The sequence below is a fragment of the Balaenoptera physalus genome (genome assembly GCF_965194825.1).
Source record: "Balaenoptera physalus genome assembly, chromosome: 14".
Lineage (NCBI taxonomy): Eukaryota > Metazoa > Chordata > Mammalia > Artiodactyla > Balaenopteridae > Balaenoptera > Balaenoptera physalus.
The window spans coordinates 47921482-47944752 of NC_138893.1; the positions used below are offsets into that span (position 1 = coordinate 47921482).

A 23271-nucleotide genomic window follows, 5' to 3' on the forward strand; every position below is an offset into this window, starting at 1 on the left:
ATAATAAGAATGTTGATAAGTTGTCTTTATTATAAACTTCAAATTACTCATCCACTAATTTAAACTTCAAATCTAACTCAGCTTGCAAGTGGACAAACTCTATCCTACCTGTAAAATGTCAAAAATGGTTAAGGCAAGACAGCTTGCGTTTTGAGGTAGAAGATGTGCAGTTCAACACCTCATTTTCCAGAAGAATTTCCTAAAGTCTTAACGTTCTAGAAAGGATTGTCTAGTCTGTCAAAAATGCTTGCAAAACCAAGTTATTTCACATTGAGAAGCCATAAGAAAGGTTCCTAGCATTGTGTTGACTGTTGGGTTTTGAAATACCTGCTTTGCAGTGTTGTGGAATCCCCAGCTGAAAAGCCCTCCAGTCCCTTTGCACATCTAGGCAGTGGCCTGGGGAGACTGGAATCTATCCTGATGGAGATGACAGGGAAGAGAATCCTCCCAAACTCCTCTAGATGCTTCAGCAGTCTAGAAAATTCCATTCCACACCCTACTCCACATTTTGAGCTCAGATCAAAAGGAGCATCCCTAGACTCCAAAGAGTCCTCCCTTCACTGTAAATGATGACTTCAGGGGCAGTCTGCTCTGGTCACCCCAACTGGGGTGTGACCCTCCCCAAGGCCAGCAGTAAGCTTGGAGTCCCCAAGGGCCCTTGTCTCTAGCACTCTACCCTTGAGAGTCGTAAGAGTCATTGCTGAAAACTTCTCGGGTTCTGCGTACACCCAGTAGTGATTTTCTTCTTGAGTTCCACCCTGGAGCAGATGTGTACAGTCAAAAAATGTCTCCCAACCTGTCTTCCCCCATCTTACAAGTCAGCTGGAAGCACTCGTCCTACTGGGTGTCATACTGGGTATCCTTCCTTGAAGAGAACCTCCCCCTATTAGAAAGGTGTCTTCTCTTAATTAAATCTTAAACTTGACAGATGCAACTGTTCATCGCAGTAGAGTCTGGGCAATGCTTTACCAAGGATTCTGTTTTTTAGCTTCTTCAGTGGCCAGGGATGTAATTAAATGTCATCGCTCTAATGACATACATTTTCTGTTCCAGCTGCTTGGAGTTCCTTCTCTGCTAAATAGTTTAGCAATTATCTCTTTGGCCACCACTTAACTCCCCTGGGAATGGCCTGCCAGCATGACCTGTACTCCTGCAATTTTACAGAGTCCCTGTAAATTAGGAAGAACTCCTGCCATCTCAAGTAATGTCATGATGTGGCTTATTTATTTATTTATGAGAGTGCAACATGGCTATCTCTTCTCACTTTAAATTAGGACTATTGGGGACAGGCACCATCAAGGTGGCCATAATTTACCAGAGCGCCAGTTTTCAAAATTCTTAAATGTACAACATTCCGTAGTATAGACAGAGTAAGAGGAAAGGAGACAAACTTTGTCATGATCTTGCAAAGAAGGCTAGTCTTGGGCAGAGCAAAGTCCTCGCATTCCCTCAAGGGCTCAAATTTAGATCCTGACATTATCTAAAGTGAGACTGTACAGTACCAGAGATTGCATGTGTTAATAAATCATTTATCAAGTGTAAATAAACATTTAAAATACGCCACAATGTAATCCTGCTTTTGTATTGCTTTGTTTATTTGTTCATTTACAACATCAGGGACGGAAAAAAAAAAGTCTGAACCAGTCCCAACCTCTCGGAGGTCATGGCTCAGGGTCCCACGACTAGTGGGGTCCGGATGAAAGGGGGACTTGGAAGGCGCGGTTTGGGCAGCAGGAGTTTCAGGGCCAGCTCCCAGGCCTCGGTGATTTGGGCTCTGCGCTCCCGCGGAGGCTCAGGGAGGGCGCTGCTAAAGTCAAACGGACCCCGCGTAGCCCCGCCAACCCCGCCACCACCTGGGAGAGAGCACCCGGCGAAGCCGCTGCGAGACGCAAAATGGGGCGTGGCCGCGGGCGGAGTGGGGCGTGGCCTCGTGGGGATGGGCCGGGGCCGCGGGCGGCGCGAAGGAAAGGCCGGGGCGGGGACACAGTGGTTGGTCTGGCGCGAGGGATGGTGTCAGGCCCTACCCCCACCCCCCGCTGGGAGCACCAGAGGTGACCTCGGCCTAGCGCTCCTGCTCCGGGCGGGGCCGGCGGTGGCGCCTCCAGGCCGTGGGCGCCAGTGGCCTCCTAGAGCCGGAAGGGCCGGGCCTGCGCGCTCCGGGGACTTGCGGGCCGACGGCGCGGGCGCGGGCCCGGCGGGAGGGGCTACGGCTGATCTGTTTTTCGTTTCCTTTTCCATCCTTTCTCAGTGTCATCCTGAACACCGGAAGGTGCAGCGGCAGGGCTACGGACAGACCCACCCACTCTGCCCCTCGGTTGTGTGGCCACGAGGACGCCCATTCCTCTCTGGACTCCACCCATTAAAGCGGTTTCAGGGTACGCATATATGGCCATCTGTCCCCAGAGTGAAAAGTTGGTGTTTAACCGTTTAGAAATTGGTACTTTTGGAGAAGGAGAAACACTCCCATGGGGCAGAGGAGTTTCCTGGGGAAGAGCCATAAGGAACTCACGGGTCGTCACTCGAGAGACACCTCTTTCCAGGCCCCCGGAGCGCGCAGGCCCGGCCCTTCTGGCGCTAGGAGGCCACCGGCTCTAGGAGGCCCCTGACGTGCAGTTTGACAGGCCCCGGACCGCTGGATTTACCCCTTCCCGAGTTCGGGATGCCCGTCCGGGAACAGCTTGGGGGCCGTGCGGATTTCATCCACTTTAACAGCTTTGCGTCCTGATTTTTGTCTCCCATCTAGCTCTTCGGCTCTAGATTCAGAGCTTTTCAGGGTTGGCTGGAAGCCACAGCCCAGCGTCCTGATGCAGTCTGAATCCAGCCGGTGTGAAGAGGAAACTCCTTCCCTCTTGTGGGGTTTGGATCCTGTGTTTCTAGCCTTCGCAAAACTCTACATCAGGGATATCCTGGACTTGAAGGAGTCCCGCCAGGTGCCAGGTATGTGGCTGGTCGGCCTGGTGACTGCTCTGTGCTGCATCTGCACCCCACCCTCCCTTCCCCAAAGCTACAGAAATCTGGGGCTTAGGGGCTTAGCAGAGCCTTTCCAGCTGCAGGCTTTGAAATTGACATAACGTGGATCCTCAAGTTCATTTCTGTGCAAGTTAAAAACAGTCTCTTTTTTATTTTTATTTTTTAAATAGATGCTTGGGGGAGTAACTTTGTACTGAAGAATGTTTTTTACCTGGGTTTGAGGTCTTTCATATTTAAAAATACTCAGTTTTTCTCTGGGCCTGCTTGTGGTGGAAAGCTCAGGCCTTGCTCCCTTTCCTAACTTCACCACTTACCTGGCCTGGGCATGTGACTCACCTGTAAAGTTTAGGTGTCTTCTTTGTAAAATGAGGATTAACCATGCCTGATTTTCTTGTGGGGTTTGGTTTTATTTTGAATAGATGAGAATCAAAATAAAATAAACTCCCTGAGAGGAAGGACATCATGTGCCTTGTTCATCTATGTAATCCCAGCACTTAAACAGTGCCTGGCCTCTGGTGGGCTCTCAAGTAGTAGTAATTGGAGCAACATAGCATTATAAATGTAAAGTTAAAGAAATCATTTTTTTAAATTAGAGTGGTGGTCACTAAAGATAGGATCTTCATACCCCCAAATATAGCAAATATAGTTTAGGGTAAATTTAAGTAATTTACATAGTTGTGGATGGATCTTCACGTGTTTACTGTGCTATATGAGAAGTTTGGTTAAACTCTCTTTGCTATGAATGACTAGAAAGCTATGAGTCAGAAGTAGTTAAGAATCTCAAGCATGCAGTTTTAATGAGACCACGTTTTGTGTGTTTCCCGTTCTATGTACAGATATATTTGTATGACCTTATACTAAAGCCTTTTGTACAGATTTTTCACCACACCTTCATTTTCTAAGTATTGTTGGAAATGATCTGGTTTTTTCCTTGGAAGGCAGCCATCCTCCCCCACTGTTGTCTGTTTTCCAGAACAGTCTGGTAGTCTTCATAGCTCATCTCCTCAGGAAGAAATTAATTCACACCAAATGCCAGGCTTGCTTAAAGATCTTCTGTAGGTACTCAAGGAAGTATCAGGGATGCTATAAGAGCTTAACTCTTCCTGTGGGTGAAGAACTGTGTAATGTATTAACAACAAACCAAGGAAAACTTCTCCCAGTGATCTTTGTTATGTCACTGGTGGTAATGTTTCAGATGTAGTTTTTAAAATGAAACTGTTGTCAAACCCAAGTTTGTGTGCCTGACACACAGTGAGACCAAACAAACGAAAACGTTGGAGTTTGGAGCAGAGAGAGGTTTATTGCAAGGGCCAAGCAAGGAGAACAGGCAGCTCAGGCTAAAAAAACCCAAGCTCCCTCATGGTTTTCAGGGAAGAGTTTTTATTTATTTATTTATTTATTTATTTATGGCTGCATTGGGTCTTCATTGCTGTGCGTGGGCTTTCTCTAGTTGCAGCGAGCAGGGGCTACTCTTCGTTGCGTTGCACAGGCTCATTGTGGTGGCTTCTCTTGTTGCGGAGCATGGGCTCTAGGCGCACGGGCTTCAGTAGTTGTGGCACGCGGGCTCAGTAGTTGTGGCACATAGGCTTAGTTGCTCCGTGGCATGTGGGATCTTCCTGGGCCAGGGCTTGAACCCATGTCCCCTGCATTGGCAGGCAGATTCTTAACCACTGCGCCACCAGGGAAGTCCCCTCAGGTAAGAGTTTTTAAAAGCAACATTTTGGGTGAGGGCCACAGGGTTTATGACTTTCTTCTGATTGGTTGGTGGTGAGGTAACAGGGTGGTATTCCAGGAATCTCAATCATCAACCTTCTGGTTCTGACCAGTGTGGGGTCTCAGCTTGTAGTCACCATCCTCCACCTGGGTGAGGGTCTTAGTTCCTGCAGAACAACTCAAAGATGTATATCAGATTATTAGGTATATCCCTTGAGGGGGAACTAGGACTCTGTTTTATTGCTGCACTATTGTTTCTTGACTGCTTTTTCTTTGTTTCTGCATTCCCTCACTCTCCTAATTAGTAACTACTTGAATCTGCCCTTTGGAACTCAGGGAAGGTCTAGGATCCTGAAGCCTTTTTCCTACAAAAAAGAAACGAGGGACACGGAAATGGTTTTGTATCCAGGAGGCCCCTGCTTGGTTTCAAAACCTCATGGTTGAAGAAGACATTAACCGTAATTTCATAGAGTGATCTTCTTTAGACTATACTCTAGGGTTCTGAGGGGCGGGAAATGCTACTAGTCTAGGTTTTTATTTTTGTATTGTTTTGTTGTTGTGTTTGGTTTGGTTGTCATAAAAAAATAAATAAACCTTTTATTTTGACTGCATAAAATTTAGAAATGTTTAAACAGCAAAGAATATCTTACACACACAAAAAGAAACAAATGTGTAATGAAGAATTTGGCTGGCCTGTGTTCGAGGTTCCTGGAAGCTCTTTGGATTTCTCGAATGATAGGAGTGTTTTTGTTATTCATGGTGGACCTCTTGAACCACATCTGAGTTTATGCTGATGAGGTGCCTCATGCTGGGCCCCTAGGTAGTTTCAGGGTGGGGGCCTTTCAGGCCTGAAAAACTAACCATGTGATTAGAGGGTTGGTTTTGAGCCAGGTGACATCAACCCAACCCCGCAGGAGAGGAGGGGGACTGGAGATTGAGTTGTCAAGTGGGCAGTGATTCAGTCAATCTTGCCTATGTAATGAAACCCTAATTAAAACTCTGGACATGGAGGCTTAGATGAGCTTTCCTGGTTGGTAATCATACTTGATGTGTGAGGGTGATGTGTCCTGAGGACATGGCAGCTTTATGCTTAGACTCTCCTAGACCTTGTTCTATGCATCTCTTCATTTGGCTAGTCCTGGTTTGTCCCCTTCATTATAAAACTGTAATCTTAAGTATAACACCTTCCTGAGTTCTGTGTGTCATTCTATTAAAGTATCAAACCTGAGGTTGTTGTGGAGGGTGTTTGTAGCCAGTTGCTCAGAAGTGTGCATGGCCCGAGGACCCTCGAACTTGGGGCTGATGCTTGAAGTGAGAGTCTCTTGTGGGAGACAGTGTCCTTAACCTGTGAAATTCAACCTTACTCTGGCTAGTTAGTGTCTGAATTGCCTTGCAAAGTGGTTGTAGAATGTCAACTCCCCGAAATTAACCTGTGAATTTAGAGTTAAACTAATAGAATATCATGAAGTTTGACTGTGGTGGTTTGGTTTGGGATGTGTCTCCCGTGTCCCCTGCACTGGCAGGTGGATTCTTAACCACCTCGCCACCAGGAAAGTCCCAAAAGTACTTTTAAAACAGAGAAAAAAGGCAGATGTCTTGCTGTGGGTGTGGCTGTCACTGCTGTGAAAGCTGAATCAAAGCTCCTGTGACCCTGGGTCCCTGAGCCCTTCCAGAGTGACCATCCTCCTTCCTGGGGACCTGATGATCCAGGGGATGGATCCCCTGATATGGTTGGAGCTCTGTGGGCTACATGTAGAACAAAGGCAGCAGGAGTGAAAGGACCACTTGGGGAAGGCTGCAAGTTAAACTCAGGATTAGCCAGTATCTGTTGTTGTTATTTTCTTTTCTTAGCACATCAAGCTTTCTCTCAGTCGATAGAGCTGCCATCCAGCTTTCTCAAGTTCTTTTCTCATAGAGGGGATTCTAGTGTTAATAGAAGGAAGTGGTTCTCTCCATTGCTTTTTCCATGTCCTCCTCCTTTTTTATTTTTACTTTTTTTACTTTTTGGCCACACTGTGCAGCATGTGGGATCTCAGTTCCCTGACCAGGGATCGAACCTGCACCCCCTGCATTGGAACCATGGAGTCTTAATCAGTGGACCACCAGGGAAGTCCCTTCCATGTCCTCCTTCTTCTTGTACAGGTTGTGCTTCTGACGTGTATAGTTCAAGTTTCTATACACTGCGGCAACTTTCTTCTCTATTTCCAAGCAGTTTATATCCTCCTCAGTCAATTTTCTCTTTGTGATTTTATTCAAACCATTTGTTATTTTCTGCTAATTTGTCCTCCATTGTTCTTTTTGTGTTGCTTTTATGATGTTTTTCCTTGTTTTTTTGCATCTTTGAGCGACTCTGTCCTTGAAGATGAGCATTGTCAGTCTATGAGATGAAAGTTTAGGGACTTCCTTGGTGGTGCAGTGGTTAAGAATCTGCCTGCCAATGCAAGGCACACAGGTTCGAGCCCTGGTCCGGGAGGATCCCACATGCCACAGAGCAACTAAGCCCATGCGCCACAACTACTGAGCCTGTGCTCTGGAGCCCGTGAGCCACAACTACTGAGCCCACGTGCCACAACTACTGAAGCCTGTGTGCCTAGAGCCCATGCTCTGCAGCAAGGGAAGCCACCGCGATGAGAAGCCTGTGCACCGCAACGAGGAGTGGCCCCCGCTCGCTGCAGCTAGAGAAAGCCCGCACGCAGCAGTGAAGACCCAATGCAGCCAAAAATAAATAAATAAATAATAAAATAAATTAAAAAAAAAAAAAAAAAAAAGAAAGTTTAGGGGACTCCCTTTTCTGTCTTTTTTTCAAGAAAGTCTACTGTGTCCTCCAGTGGAGACCTGTTCAGGTTTTTTCAAGTGTTGCCCAGTGCAGAGTTGGTAATGTTGGAGGACCGGCGTCTACCACAGGTGACTTGAGGACTTTGTTGGCTTGTGTCATCAGTCTAGTCTTCTCTATATACTTGCCTTTTCTGTATACTTCAGCCCAGGCAGAACACCTTTTGGCTGGCTCTTTTCCCCTTCTTAAAGTGTGTCGGCCCTTCATTATAAAAACCACCATAGCGGCACATACCAGGGTGTCCCAGGAAGACCCAGAGAATCCTGGGGCTTGTCTCAAGCTTTCAACGTCACCAGCAGAGCACCCCACAGTGGCTTCTGGACCAGCTGGAAAGACTTCAGGGGCAGGCAGCAGGCCCTCCATGGGTCCACAGGGCCTCCCACTGCCGGTGTCCCGGGAGCCACACCAGCCACGCAGAGCCCTGGGGGGTGTACCGTCTCTGATGGCACCAGGAGCGCACTGACTCTAATGCCCGGCAACCAGGACAGACCGTCAGTTAGGCTGGGGGAGGCAGAGGCCAGTCAGGTTCTAGGAAAGAGCTCTCCCTAACTTGGCTCTGCTCAGCACACAGATAGAAAGTCCAGCGCATTTGGGGAAGCAGAAAGGGCTGACTGCAGCCAGAGACCAGTCTGGAGCTCAGGCCACCCTCATCCCCCCGCCCCAGCCCTACAGCAAAGCTGGACCAAAGCAGGGCGATACCATAGCCTGTCTCTGCACACAAGCGTGTCAGGTCATGATGGTGGGGCACACTTCAGCAGAGGATGCCACGCCCCTGACCCTGGGGTAGGCTCATTCTCCCCATTTAAACTTCCCTTCTGCTGCAGTTAGCCCGAGTCTGCCAGCAAAGGTTCTATGGGGGTCACCCTCCTCTGAAGGTGCCCTCTCTCCTTTGTGTCTGATCGGTGCAGGCAGGCAGGGCTGGAGGACTGAGGGTCTCCCCACAGGTCATCACTGGGTTTCCATGGTAAGAACTCAGGAGAAGTCGGTCAGAACTGTCCTGCTCTTAAGATTTCATGGATCTTCTGTGGAGCCAGTTTGACCCTATTCAGGCCAAGTGTTGCTGGAGGGAAGCGACTCTGCTCCGGGGATGACACAGGGACCCAGGCTCCTTCCCTCATGTGGCCCTGCCGTTTCAGCTCTTGGCCCCCAAGGTTGCCCTCTGCACGGTCTCCAATCCACTGAGTCATCTTTAGGAGTATGCCTCTGCTAGGGGGAGGGCCCTTCTTTCGGCTGAATTCGACATCTTCAAACCACATCTCACTCCCCTGGAATCTCTGGCTAACTGAGGCTCAGAAGCTCCTTGTCCATCCCCTGGGGACTCGGCCATGGGCGATTTGTCCCCAGCCCCTTTATTCACATGGGAAACAAGAGAACCATCAGTGGAGGCCATTCTGGGGGTTCTGAAGGGCTTCAGGGTTCAGGCTGCGGGGTCCCCTCCCCCCATGGATGTGGAGAAGACAGACTCTGACCAGGCTTGGCGAGGACCAGAGAGGGTGAGGGTGGCCAAATGCCTGAAGAGATGACTGATTCTTTGTTTACAATTCATGTATTTATTTGAAAAGGAAGTCGCCATTTAAAAGTTTATAGCCTCTTTCTGAAAGTAAAGAATTCGGTCATCGTAGGGAGAAAAAAAAAGGCTGAAGAGGATTTTAGTCCAGACTCTTTAGCTGCAGGTGACAGGAACACAATGCAAGTAGCTTAAGCTCAAATAGGCGGTTCAGGTAAGGATGTTGGGGACCCCACAGGAGCCGGGACAGCGATGGGGTCTCGGGTGGGAATCAAGGGCTCACCGCTGCCCGGAGTCCCTCAGTTCCATCTCCATCACGGAGTCCAAAAAAGGCCTCTGGGTGTCGGTGGGTAGGGTTCTTCCTCTCACGCTTCTCCTCTGGCGGGAACTTGCCTGCTGGCATCTGTTGCCTAGGCTTTGAAAATAGAATTTTAAAAAGAGAAGTTTTTGAGTTGTAATCTGCTGGCCCCAAAGGGTAGTGTTTTGTAACCTAATTATCTTCTCTTTTTCTTAAAAAAAAAAAAAAGTGCTACTGCTAATTCGTAGAAATGATGACTGGTTTCCTAGAAAAGCCAGAGAAGCCTTTCTCGTGGTTTCCTCTCTCTTTCCTTTTTCAGTCCCTCAAAATGTAGTACTGTGTTGTGTCTCATAATACTGCGGCTGTTTTTAGGCCCCTTATGAGAGTTCTACAGGCAGGTGCGTTTCATTCTCACAAGTGGAAAGAAGATTAACCAGATCTAGTTGGACAATATTGGTTTTCTCTTTTCTGTGCTAGCACAAGCTTCTTTAAAGCCACACTTTCTACTTATAACCCTCGAGGAAAAGACATCTGAATTTCTTGGGGTTTGGCATTTGTCAAGAGCTGATTCTTAAGTCTGAAATTTTAGCAAGCAGCATGCCACTGATTTTTGACACAGTTAACATTTACTGAAGCAGAAAACGTCATCATACGTTATATGGACTTTGCCTTTTTTTTCCTTTAATTTCAGGTGTATTTTTTTACAGTGGGCATCCAATAAAACAGGTAGATATCTTGGGAACTGTAATTGGAGTGAGAGAAAGAGATGCTTTCTACAGTTATGGAGGTAAGAACAATTGTGTCTGACATTGAGTTTATGTGGAAGAACCCCACTTAGCTGGACATTGAATTTGAAGCAACCCCAGCCTTTCAGAGCAGCTGGGGCCTCTCATAACCCCCATGCACTTGTCCTCTATTGGGAACCATTTGCAGCCACCAACATGGGCTAAGTGTAAAGTCAGGCAACGGGTGTGAATGATACTGATGAATATTGTCAGGTGACAGCTGCTGGGGAGCTAGGAGGCAGAAGAATTAAACTACAGTCTAGGGTCACTGGTTGATCAGGGACAGATACCTGATACCTAGGGCATAGCTATAAATAGCAAAGGATGGTAATATATGTTTATATTGATACCTTTAAAATAAAAAGGCCAGATTAACATTAAAGTAGACTCTTTAAGAAGACAGGGAGATATGAAAAATAATTTATAAGATTTATATCCAGAACAGTTAAAAAAAAAAGCTTTTTGGTACCCAAAGGGGTAAATATCCATTATGAGAAAATTTCCCTTCCCTTATGATGATAGAAACTAAATAAAGGGTTTCTGTAGTTTGGACACCAGCGAACTGTTAGAATATGATTTTAGTGTCATGGGTCTTGACTTTTTTTTTTGCATTGAGCTTAATGTAATCATTTTAATATATTGCCTAAGATTCTTTGTAGTTAAGAGGCCAAGCTGGATATTTTGTGGGAAGCTTAACTTTGAATTCCAACCTTTGCTATAATTGACATTGTCACTTTTTGTTGTATTCACTTGGATTTGTATTCTTGTTCTACTTGGGGAAAAACAGAAGGCATTTGAACTAGGTGACCAAGAACATTTCATTGGCAGTCTGTGCATGATTGATCATTTACAGATGCAATTTCTTCAACATATATTCATTTTCCTGGGGCTGATTGTCTTGTGCTTATAAAATAACATGTGAGAGATGAGATTTCTCATGCCCTCTGCTTTTTCCCAGCTTATATTTTTTTTAAACTCTGAAATAGATCATCTTGTGATGCATCCCCATACTGGATCTCTTCTCTGCTTTATTTTACCAAAGATACTAGTTCTCTTTTTCTCCAGACAGTTCAACAAACATTCACTAAGTTCCTACAGCATACCCAGCTGCTGGCAAGTACGTTATCTGTAGTACATTATAGTACTTCCTGTCTAAGTACCAGTGATGAAATGATAGTGATGAAATGATAGTATCCGTCAGTTTACAGAGCACTTCTGCATGCATAATTTCATGTTATTCTTCTCCTAATCTTTTGAAATGGAAAAGACAGATATTATTTCCATTTTATAGATGAGAAAACTAAGGCTCAGTTACTTGCTCAAGGTTCCACTGATGGGTCCAATCTCTTTACTGACTCCAGTGTGCTGTGTAGTCTCCATATAACTCAAATTCTAAAAGAAAAAGAGATTTTTCTATCAGTGTTAATCAGGGGCTAGGGGGCAGGGAGGGATGAATAGGTGGAGCACAGAGGAATTTTAGGGCAATGAAACTATTCTGTATGATTCTATAATGGTGGATGTATGTCATTATACGTTTGACCAAACCCACAGGATATACAACACCAAGCGTGAACCCTAATGTAAACTATGGACTTTGAGTGATAATGATGTGTCAATGTAGATTCATCAATTGAAATCAATGTACCACTCTGGTGGGGATGTTGGTAATGCGGAAGCTCTATGTGTGAGGGGGCAGGGGATGATGGGAAACCTCGCTATCTTCTGCTCACTTTTGCTGTGAACCTAAAACTGCTCTAAAAATAAAGTCTATTAAAAAATTTTTAAAAAAAAAGAAAAAGAGATTTTTCTCTGTCCCATGCCCCTCTTCCCACCCCCCCAAAACTCAGCTGCATCTGGTTTTTAATTTTCTGATTTTTAGATCAGAATGAGGCTATTTGAGGACATCAGTCCTGGCTGTAGAACCAGGCCAGATATAATGCCTCTGACCTAAAGGGGTTTCATTTAACCCCTTTTCCCGTCATAAAGAGATGAAGGCAATATGGCTGACTCTTCCCCAATAAACATTTCTCTTAGACTGGATGTCATGAGAGCATGGCACATCTGTGGTTTGGGGGGAAATGAAAAGCGTCTGAAGGCTGAAGTAATTGAGAGTATAAACACTTGGGACTTTAATTCCTGTGAGGCCTGTTCAAGGGAGAGCTGCACATACCCTGATGTTCTCAGGCCCAGCTTGGCTCTCAGGCCACCTGCCAGGTGGCTACTCCTGCTGTCCCAGGTCCTGTTTCTCCTGACTCACTGCAGGCCTATATGCTGGGGTTGCTTCCTGCTCACCCTGATTCGTCCCATGGCTGAAACAAAAGGCCGGCAGCCCAGGCCATGCTGCCCAGCTAGGGAGGACATTGCCCAGCATGGCAAGGACACTCCCCTTCCAGGGCCTTCCAGTAGCCAGGCCTCAGGATGCCAGGGCAGTGTCTGCTGGGAGAGGTTACCAACCAGCAAGTCAGAGAGTTTGGTGGCAGTGCCCTGAGCACACAGAGCACCTGGCAGCAACTCAAGCTCAGACCTAGAATCCTGGGAGACTACAGTCAAGACCAGAATGACCTCACATTTTCTAGAACAAATGCTCATGTGCTAATATTTTTTGACTTAGAATTATAAGGCAAAATTTTAAACTGGCCAGAGAAGTAGTGTGCCTAGAAGTGTCATACATTATTTTTTAACTCAAAATGTCCTTATTGATTTTTTTTTTGCTTCTTAAAATGATACTCAGTATAAAATAAAATTTAAAGCTAGAGAAAATTTTAATGAAGTACATAAAGCTCATGTGAAATGCTGTAAATCAGATAAAAACAATATCAGTGTTTAGGTGAACATCCTTCCTAGTTTTTCTAACATGTTCCTAATATGAAGAAATATAGATATGCCTTATTTCTTTCTGTTTTTAATGTTTCTGGAATTAGGCTTACAGTCAATGTATACATTGAATATGGGGTTCCTTCTACATACTCCAAAAGAAACTGCTATTAGCATTTTAATGTCTTAAGATCATTTCTGTCAAAACACACTATTTAATGTTTTATATAAATTAGATTATATATAAGATATATATGACTATATATACAATTTCTGTTTTACAATGAGATTAATAGCAATGACTGTGGATCTTCATTATAACTTTGTATTCTCATATGCCATGCCATTGTAATTTATTTAACCACTTATATATTTATAAACATTTAGGTTATTTCCAACTTCCAGTACTATAAACAATATTACAATGAACAGCCTTATACAAAATGTATATATCTGTGCATTTGTTCCGTTTTTCTCTTTAGGATAAATTACTGGAAGTAAATACTAAGTCAAAGGATATAAACATTTCAAAATTTGATACACATTTCCAAACTTAATCTTTAGAAATTTGGTATGAATTTACACTCCTGCTAACAGCATATGAGGGTATCAGCATTTTAAATATTTGTCATTCTAGTAGTTAAGAAGTTATTTAAATTTGCTTCTTTTTTTCTGGTAACTAGTGATTTAGCATACTGACATATGTCTGCTGGTCATTTTTATACCTTCCATGAATGGCGTATTCTTTTTCTTTGCCACTTTTTCTCTTACAGTTTTGGTCTTTTCCTTATTAATTTGTATGAGTTCTTTATATATTAAGATATTAACTCCATTATTTGGAAAATTGCTATACAGTGTTAGTTTTTAGTTGGTCAAATATATCAGACTTTTAGAATGAGTTGTGATTTTCAGGTCTGTTTAAAGAAGTCTCCCCCCACCAACTGTAGGCCCAGGATTGAAAGTATTCACCCATATTTTTTTATCATCTTCTTAAGTTTACCTATATTGTATTTAATAAAATAAAATCCATCTAGAATTTATTTTAGTATTCTCAGTTTCTGCTTTAAACACAGATTTAAACAAGCAATAGAGAAATGTTTCTTCTATATTACATGTGTTTTTACAACAGTCTAGCTGATGATTTTTTAAAAATCATTAAGCCCACTGAACCCATGTTGATCAACCTCTGTTCTGAGATTGTCAGAAATTAGGCAAAGAGAAACACCTCTCATCCTTGATCCTATCATCCTTGAAACGTCTGCAAATTTTTCTGCAGTTATAAATCCAAGTACAATGGAAATTCTTTTTTTTTTCTTGCACTGCAGCTAAAATAAGCCAGACCAGTACTGCTTGTGTGACCAAGGTATAATTATTTTTTATTATGAAAGTAAAACTTTGCCCTTCTGTGATATGCTTAGCTTTCCTTACATCCCCTGCAGTGGTAAGGACTGGGCAGAAGCTCTTTCAAAGAGAAGTCCAGGCCAAAAGACTTGGGATGCTTTGTCTTGGTAAGTCAGCAAGCTAGCGAGAGAGCACATGGTGACAGATGGCTGTGCTCTGAGTGCCTCTAACCACAGATCAGGCAATGGTCTCTGATTGCAGGGTAGGAGTACAAGGCTGATTTTACATGTTAGCAGATATTGAGATCTTTGCACTTAACTTCCTGAGGACACCATTTTTAGGAGAGGTTAATACCCTTGAGATAGGGTAAGAGAAACGCTGACTACATTCTGCTGGGCTCATGTATTACACTGACATTGCAGACAAGCAATTCCCACTGGAGTGTGGTGAGAGATTATTTCTAAGGGTGGAAGAAAAGTTTGGTCAGGGATTTGCCCAACCAGGCTATTGAAAATGTCATCTTCCAGTTCGGCTGAATGCAATGGCAATGTGCTAATTCACCTGTAATGCCCATATCTCTGTTCTACACTTTTACACTTCTCTTGCAGTGGATGATAGCACTGGAGTTATAAACTGCATCTGCTGGAAGAAATTGAATAATACCAAATCCTCATCAGGTAATTTTATTTGCCACGCTTCTTTACCTTTACAGCTAACCAGTAGATTTTACTCAGGGTAGCTCAGCAGAGCAGCTGTAGTACTAATTTTCACATTTATTCATTGGTGAATTACACTGATCAACTTGAAGCACTACACCCAGAACTTTGGCTGCTCTGCAAACTGATTTTAGTGGGGAACCAGTTGCTTTTCTTGCTCTCATTTCTTTGGTGCTCACTTCCTCCTAAGCCTACAGGAATGTGAATAGGTTACTAGAAGTTTCAGCGTTTCATTTTTACCATGCCAGTTATTCCACAAGTCAAGATAGTTTAGCCTAATTGCTGATCAGGTGAGAATCCCCTTGCTCTGGACATATCACTTGACCAAAGCTTTTTTGAAAGCTTTTGCCCTGCCATGGTTGCCACTAACATCTATGCTTCCATGATCTAAATTTTCTGAAATCTCTAGCTTGTTCAAACAAATATGCCAGGAGTTCTAAGACTGATGAGAAGGTAAGATAGGAGTCCCTTGAAGTTAGCCATTAAATAATATAAACTAAAAAAGAACTTTAAAATAGTATATTGAACTCATTGACTATAACTGAAACAGCATTTGGAATTTCTTGAGTCTGTTTTAATAGTCCTTAGGTAGTTTTTTGAGTTGCATAAGTTCATAATATTAAAAATATTTATATTGTGCAATAGTGGTGATCATTTTTGATTCTAGAGAAGCTATGGAAACTGGGGCCTTGTTTTTCTCTGTTTTATAGCATATGCATTATGATGCCGTATACACTGGGGTTATTCAGTAAATATTACCTGCTCTGATATCTAACATCTACTATCTATGTCCTCCTGTTATACACGTGGTAAGAATGTGTAACACTTGGAGTAGTTTCTTCTTTTTTTTTTTGACATTACCTGTCAGAATCTCAACTTCCTACTTTGACTCTACTGACCAGTGAGATGCTCCTTTGCTTAATTTTCTGATGTATTTATATTTAGAATTTGGCCATCACTTTCATATAACTTTGGTATTCCTATTTCCTAATTTGGGAACATCTATATCAGTGGTACTACTTAGCTTAGGAAGCTTTGTAGATTAGAAAAAACTTAAGGCAGACAACAGGTTTTTGTGCAGATATCTCAGAGGTAAGAAATAAACCTATAAGACAATCAGATATTTGAACTTTCATATATGTCCAGGGTATTAAAATTATTTTCAGATTTATGGTTGTGGTATTGTCACGATCTTCAATCAGAAGGTGTAGTTTCAATATGCATACTTGTTTTAAACCAAGGGTCAGCGGACTTTTTCTGTACAGGGCCAGACAATAATTGTCTTCTGGTTTGTGGGCCATATGGTCTGCATCTCAACTATTCAACACTGCCATTGTTAACACCAAAGCAACTATAGACAGTACATAAACAAACAAGCATGGTTTTGTTCCAATAAAACTTTATTTACAAAAACAGATTGTGGGTAGATTTGGTCCATGGGCTGTAGCTTATCGACTTGTTTTCGACATTGTTTTAATTTTCAAAATCAACTCTTTTTTTTAAAATAAATGGCAGCAGACATATTATATGACTCAGTAATTTTTTAGATAAAATGTCTATTAATACTGAAAGTGAGATTTTTAAAATATCTGTAAGTAGATGAATAGATGAACAGTCGCAGTTGGTAGCCTTAATCAGAAATTGCTTTGAGAATAAAAAGTGAGGGTAAGGGTACAAGGAGAAAGCCTGAAAGTGATTCTCATCATGTTATCTATGAAGTGATATTTTAAAATTGTTCCCAGCTATCCCATTCTCTCCTTTTAATTTAATCGCCCTCGGTTTTAAAACTTTCCACTGGAAAGTAGCCGTTGAAGACTAATTTTTTTAAACAAAATTTAGTCTGAGTCAAAATCATGTTCTAGTCAGTTACAGTATAAAAATATAATATTAACTCCTATAAATGTCACACTGAATGTACCATTTGGACTTAGCTTATGAGAAAAGTTAAGAAAGCTTGGAGCTTAATATTAGAATTTTAAAGAGGATTTATCTTTCAGCGTGGAATAGGCTACTTAAAATGAAATTCTGTCAGGCTCCAACTATCTCATTATACTCATTAAATTACACAGCTTGAGCCCTTCTTTTGGCAGTTTGGTTCACCCTTTAAATGAAAGCTGAGCCTCTTTTTCTCAGACCAGCCCTCAGTCTGATCATTTCAGCAGTGCTATTTGAAGCATTTATTATCACCTAGTGTCTGAATCATGGCAGTGAAATTTATAAATACTTTTAAAATTCAGCCTAAATGGAAGAGGACTTAGGAATAGGAACCCAGACAGAATAACCTTTTAAAAAGTAATACTTGGGTATTTTTTGAAGAAACCCAGTAAGTTGAGTAACATTAATGCTGATTGTGTCTAGATTCCAAGCTATTGGTCACTGGTCTATGCAAAGTTCTCTGAGCTCCTTAGGTTGCTGTTTCCCTTACTATAGTCAGTGTGTTAAAAGTAATAATGCCTTTGCACATTACAGAGCCATGGTTATCTAAGTTGTATTAGATTAAGAAGCACAAAATTTGATCAATAGACCATTATTCATTCCATTATAGGAACCCTAGTATATGACAAAGCAGAAATAATACAACAGCAGGAAATAAGTAAGCATTTAACAAATGTTGTTGGCTCAAGTAAATAACAATATTAAAAAGGAGGTAACTGTGATCACTGTCTTGCAACTTACATAAAATAACCCAAAGAAGATAGAGTTGTGTATTTATCACAATAAATATGGGGGTATCTATGTTAAGCTCTTATATGTTAAGCTGTTAAAGAAGTGAAAGCTATCATTAGTGACAAGAGGGATAAACTAAACATTTTTTTCAAACGTTTATGTATTAAAATGAAATCAAATAAACATAAAAAAGAAAGCAGTGGAATGGGGAGAGTGGATGTAATAAGCATAACTGATAAAGCTTCCCTGCATTTTTTTCAGAAATGAACATAAAGTGTTCAAAAGAGATGAAGGGCTTATACATAAAGAAATGCAGAGAGCAGATCATCTTATATAAAAACACATGGTCTCTCTGGCAATTTAAAAGCAAAAATAAAACATTATAGAATCATTATGTATTTTTTAAGGTGTTAAAAATCCAAATGACTGAAGCCAGTATAGGAGCTGCAAGCCTACACACATTGCTGGTGACACCTTGTAAAAAGAGAATGGTTTGATTGGGGTTTTTTGGCAAACATTCTGATAATATGTAAGGAACTCTAAACCTGTTTGTACTTTTCTATCCAGTAATCCCCAATGAAAGACCCCAAAGAAAACAAAATTTTTGTCTTGAGGGCTTAATTGTTCATTTTCACAAGTAGCTGACATTTATTGAATGTTTCCTATAGATCTGGCATTGCACTAAGCTCATGATGTAAGGGTTAACTAAGATCATACACAACAGCTCCATACGTGAGGGGACTGTTAAATCCGCATCATAACTGAGGAAGCAGGCACAGCGAGGTTAAGCAGTCTGCCCAAGGTCACACAGCTAATAAGAAGTGACCTGACATTCAAGCCAGGTCTGTCTGACTCCCATTACCCAAGTGCTGACTTCTCAGCCCCATACAGTGCTAGTGATAAAAACCAAAATAAAAAATTATGAAAGAAGGAAGAAATATTTAACGAGACTAGCTAAACAAACTGTGGCATATGAACATGACAGAATGGTATTTTGTTATTTAAAATGCTGAGTTGTATAGATTCTGTGGATACGTATGTGTATTTGAAGTGATGCTAGACAGAAAAACAACACAAAATTGTTTACACACATGAGCTATAACCATGGAAAATATAAGTATACTCATGGGGCAGGCAGCAGAGAATAAAGGATAAGCAGGAAGGCTCTGGAGTCAGAGACTGCCAGGGTTTGAACTCCAGCTTTGTTGCTAACTAGTTGTTTTACTGTGGGCAAGTTGCTTGACCTCTCTGTGACTCAGTTTCCTCATCTGAAAAATGGGGCTAATAATAAATAAGAGTGGTTGTGAGGATTAGATGCACTGATAGGTTATAAAGTCCTTAGAACAGAGAGAGAGAGAGAAAGAGAAGGTTAGCCTAGCTACTCAACAAAGAAGAGTGAGAGAGATTAGGGTGTTGAGCACCTTGGTGGAAAATCAGCCTCTGGCCAATTTGCCTTCCCCATAAACAACCACAAATGGAGACTCTTGGGCACCTTTCCCCTCTGGCCAGGCCTCTCTCTCCCAGCAAGGACACTTTAAAGGGTTGTTTAGAGCTACTGCCACCAAACCCGGCTGAACTCACACAGAATTCGGCTCAGGCAGGCGTAGAGCCCTTTGCACAGGCAATGCAGGGGTAGGAGAGAAGACATTGGAACTCACCCACTGGGTTGTCAAGCCTTATGCCTTTTATCCAGTAGAGGATTTCGAAAGATTACGCAGATTTCCTACAGTAGAGCAACCAGTCAGAAGTAGAATAAATAAATGTCTCATGTCTGTCTTACCGCAGACTCTCTCCCAAATGTGGTGGAGTGATTGTGTTACGCATTTCTCTCCTTCCTTCTGGCCCCAACAACTACAGCTGCTCCAAGTGCAAGAGAGCTGAGCTTAACCTCACAGCTTAAGAAGCTACAAGAGATCATTGCGCAGAGAACAAAGGTAGAAATTGGGGACATTATCCGGATCAGAGGTCACATCCGCATGTACAGAGGAGAGCGAGAAATTCGTGCCACTGCTTATTGTAAGCACAAGATATCTCTGCCAAATTGGTTGTTATTCTGTGCGTGTGTCCAGTAAACTCATTTAGCGAAAAGTCGAACTTTTAAAAAGTTCAAATAAAAAGATTTAACTCTAATGAAGGAACAACATGCTTTCTTTAGAAAAGTAGCATTTCTTAATTTTATTTTGAAGAGAAGTAACTATAAATAAATTGGGAAGGAAAACAAGTGATTTATTGTATATGGCTGACAAATTTTATTCAATATTTGGACAACATAGTAGAGTCTCTGAGTGTGAATCCATTTAGGGAAGAGTGTTCATAGTCTTCAAAATGATGGAAATTTCTTGAACACCATTGAGTCCATTAACTTTGAAAGAAAACAGCTAATCAAAAATGTGACAGTTCTCTATCATCTGAGTGGTGGCCTTTGCACCGCTCTGGCTGGTTTGCACTTGGAAATCTCAAGGAGAGCCCAGTTGTCCACCATTGTACCAGATCAGTGAATACGCTCATGCGCTTTCCCTAGCCCTGGTCTACTCTGGCCATGCCTGTGTCACTTAGGGTATCGCATCCCCTCTCACAGGATGACTGGGAACCATTCAGTGCGTTTAGACTGTGATCCTGGGCATCCATGAAGAAGGAGACCCACCAAGTGCTCCGTTTGCTGTTGTCCTGGCAGCAATCTGGACATGGGAAAGAACTAATCTCAGTGTAATTTCTGTGGCATGTTTTCCCCTGTGGCTTGTTAGATAAAGTGGATGATCCAGTGTGCAACATTCAAATCGCAAGGATGCTTGAGCTGCCCGCCATCTACAGGAAAGTTTATGACCAGCCTTTCCGCAGCCCAGCCCTAGAGAAAGAAGAGACACTGAGGTAAGTTCTGGACTATGACTGCCGAGGATGCGACCACAGCAATGAGGCCAACCAGTGGGATCCCAGATCCTGGGGTGGGCCTGGGTCCAAATCCTAAACCGTCCACTCACCCACTGTGGGGCTCCGGGCAAGGCTGTCCCCCTCTGGATGCCTCAGTGTCCTCACCTGTAAAGTGAAGATGTTAATAGTGCAGGTGTTCTAAGGTTTGGTAAGGAAGATATATGTGTAATTGGAGTCTCTGAAGGAGTGGAGGGGGGAGCAGAGAAAAAATATTTGAAGAAATCATGGATGAAAATTTTCCAAGTTTGATGAGAACTGTAAACTCACAGATCCAAGAAGCTCAATGAACCCCAAGGCAAGAAACCTGAAGAAAACTGCACCAAGGCACATCATAATCAAAGAAACAATACCAGTCGCTCTCAACCAGGGATGATTTTATTCTCTTTCAGGGATGGAAAAATAAACAGGAGGAATAAGAATATATGTATATTTGTTACTATATGCCTCAAATAACTCAGAGGAGACAGAAATAATCATAGTGGCTGCCGAGGGTGGGTGGGGTGGGAGGGAGACTGGAAGGAGGATAGAAAGGAGACTCTTCACCATGTACCCTTTCATTTTTTAAACATATTCAATATTTATAGATTACATATTCCAAAAAATTATATTAAAAAAACCCCAAACTGTAGACCTGTATAAAGTAAAAAGTGGAAGTTCTCCATTTTCCTGTTTTCCGCCTCAGTACCATTCCCCAGAGGTTATCACTGTGCAGAGGTTGATGTGTGTATCCTGTTAGACGTTTTTCTTTGGTTGCATACACAAGCATGAATATCCACCCACGTATTTTGTGGGTTGTCATTTGCTTCCTTACAAAAATGGCACCGTCCCTTACATACTATTCTGCAGCTTGACTTTTTTCTAAATCTATCACGAATATCAGTTCCTGTAGTTCTGCCTCATCCTTTTAAACAACCACACAGTGTTCACTGGGTGAATTGCTCCTTATGTCAAAAACCTGCATCAGTATAGTATTGCACTTGCTAGCTGTTGCAGTTTTACATGCGTCCAAAAGGAACAAAAGTAATAGTTTTCTGCAGGGCTTGTTAAAACTTTCCCCCAGCAGCAATCCAGGCGCCCTGGACCTTGACAGTCTCACGTATCTGCTGAGTGAAAAAGTCAAAGAATTCCTTGTGGAGAACAGAGTGCAAACCTTTTACCAGCAGGAGTTGGAAACGGTGGAGTCCCTGCTGTCCCTGGCCAACCAGCCTGTGATTCACAGCGCCTGCTCCGGGCGAGTAAGTGCGGCATACCCATGTGAGAATTCGAGGCCCCTGCCCCAAATCTGCAGCTGGAGTGTGTGGGTGGACATGACTGTGGCATTGAGACTCACAGGGTGTACCCGGGGTGTAGAGGTTATGTTGATTCTATTCTGGAAAAGTCACTGACCACTGAGAATTTGAAAGGAGAATGGACATGCCCTTTTCCCCTCCTTAATCTCATAAAGCTTAATCTTCGGGTAGAAAAAAAAATAGTCTAAGGTTCATAGCACTTAGTACTCACTGAGATGGGTATTTAATGTCAGCAGGAACCAACTGAGGGGGAAATAGATGAGAAGAACTAAAATTATCCTTCCAAGATTATTTTTTGATCAGCAAGATGATTCTTGAACTCGAACCAAGGTTTTTAATGACTTGTTCTGTCTTCTCCAGAATAAGGTTGATCTATCATGTCTTAGGAGTTTGAATAAAGATCAAGTTGTATTCAGTCTGGTTTATAAGTAAAAATTGCAGGGAATACTCAAGTAATTTTTTATTCATCCTAGAAAGAGGTGTCCTCATTTTTTAACACCCATAGTGTTAGAGGTGAACTTAAGTTGTTTGGTGTTTACTTATTTGCTTGGAATGAAGAATTATCTGAGACTTTGGTTTTAGGCTTTCCTTTTCATTGCAATTCCTTAGTTTTTTTGTTGCTGTAACACAACTCGTATTTATTTATTTCATTTATTCCACTGGGAATGATCTCTGCTTGAATGTCACCTTCTTGCCCTCCCTGACCTTCTGCTCTGATAGCCACCAGCTTCCTCACTGTGTTATCACTCTGTTTCCACATTTCGCTATAGCACTGGTATTTATTTGTTTGTGTGCCTATTGCCCGCCGCTGCCAGAATTTAAGTTCTCTGAGAGCAGAGGCTTTGTCTGTCTCATTCTTTGCTCTCTAGAACAGGGCCTAGAACAGGGTTGGCATAAAGTATGCTCTCCACAATTATTTGTTGATTGAAGGAATGAATGGTTTTAAAAATTCAAATAGTCCGGGAGTTCCCTGGTGGTCCAGTGGTTAGGACTCGGTGCTTTCACTGCTTTCGGGGAACTAAGATCCTGCAAGCTGCGCGGCACAGCCAAAAAACAAAATGAGAAAACAAAAATAGAAAAATAAAAAATAAAAATTCGAATAGTCCAGGAAACTGTCTAGTTTTTAAGTTTCCTTCCCATCCTCCTTCCTCCTCCCCTTTCTACAGAGTCGAGCACCATTACTAGTCTCATGAGTATCCTTCTGGAGATAATCTGCATATATAAACTAGAAGTAGTTGTATCCCCTTTTTTACACAAATGGTATCATACTAAACTATATCTACCTAGGTTTTCATGGGACAGCATGTCTTATAGGTCCTTTCCTAGCCATACTTACATATTTGCCACTCTATAATAATCTTTTACTGTGTGTATCATAATTTCCTTAAGGGGTCTCTCCATTCCTGGACT

At 42.5% G+C, this 23271-nt stretch overlaps 1 protein-coding gene across 7 annotated transcripts in view; it reads left to right on the top strand.

Annotated features, from left to right (window-relative positions):
- Positions 1-1968: 1968 nt before the first annotated feature.
- Positions 1969-23271, top strand: part of STN1 (STN1 subunit of CST complex) — a 53353-nt gene continuing 32050 nt past the window's right edge. For 2 of the 7 annotated variants that reach the window (XM_082425324.1, XM_082425323.1), the window contains exons 1-7: positions 1969-2375; positions 2744-2937; positions 10013-10108; positions 14870-14938; positions 19502-19660; positions 20389-20512; positions 21633-21807. In XM_082425324.1, coding sequence (XP_082281450.1) covers positions 2805-2937; positions 10013-10108; positions 14870-14938; positions 19502-19660; positions 20389-20512; positions 21633-21807 — 756 coding nt within the window. In that variant the 5' untranslated portion in view covers positions 1969-2375; positions 2744-2804. The remainder of the gene's footprint in view (positions 2376-2743; positions 2938-10012; positions 10109-14869; positions 14939-19501; positions 19661-20388; positions 20513-21632; positions 21808-23271) is intronic. The other 5 variants (XM_082425320.1, XM_082425321.1, XM_082425325.1 and 2 more) reach the window with 5 other exon arrangements.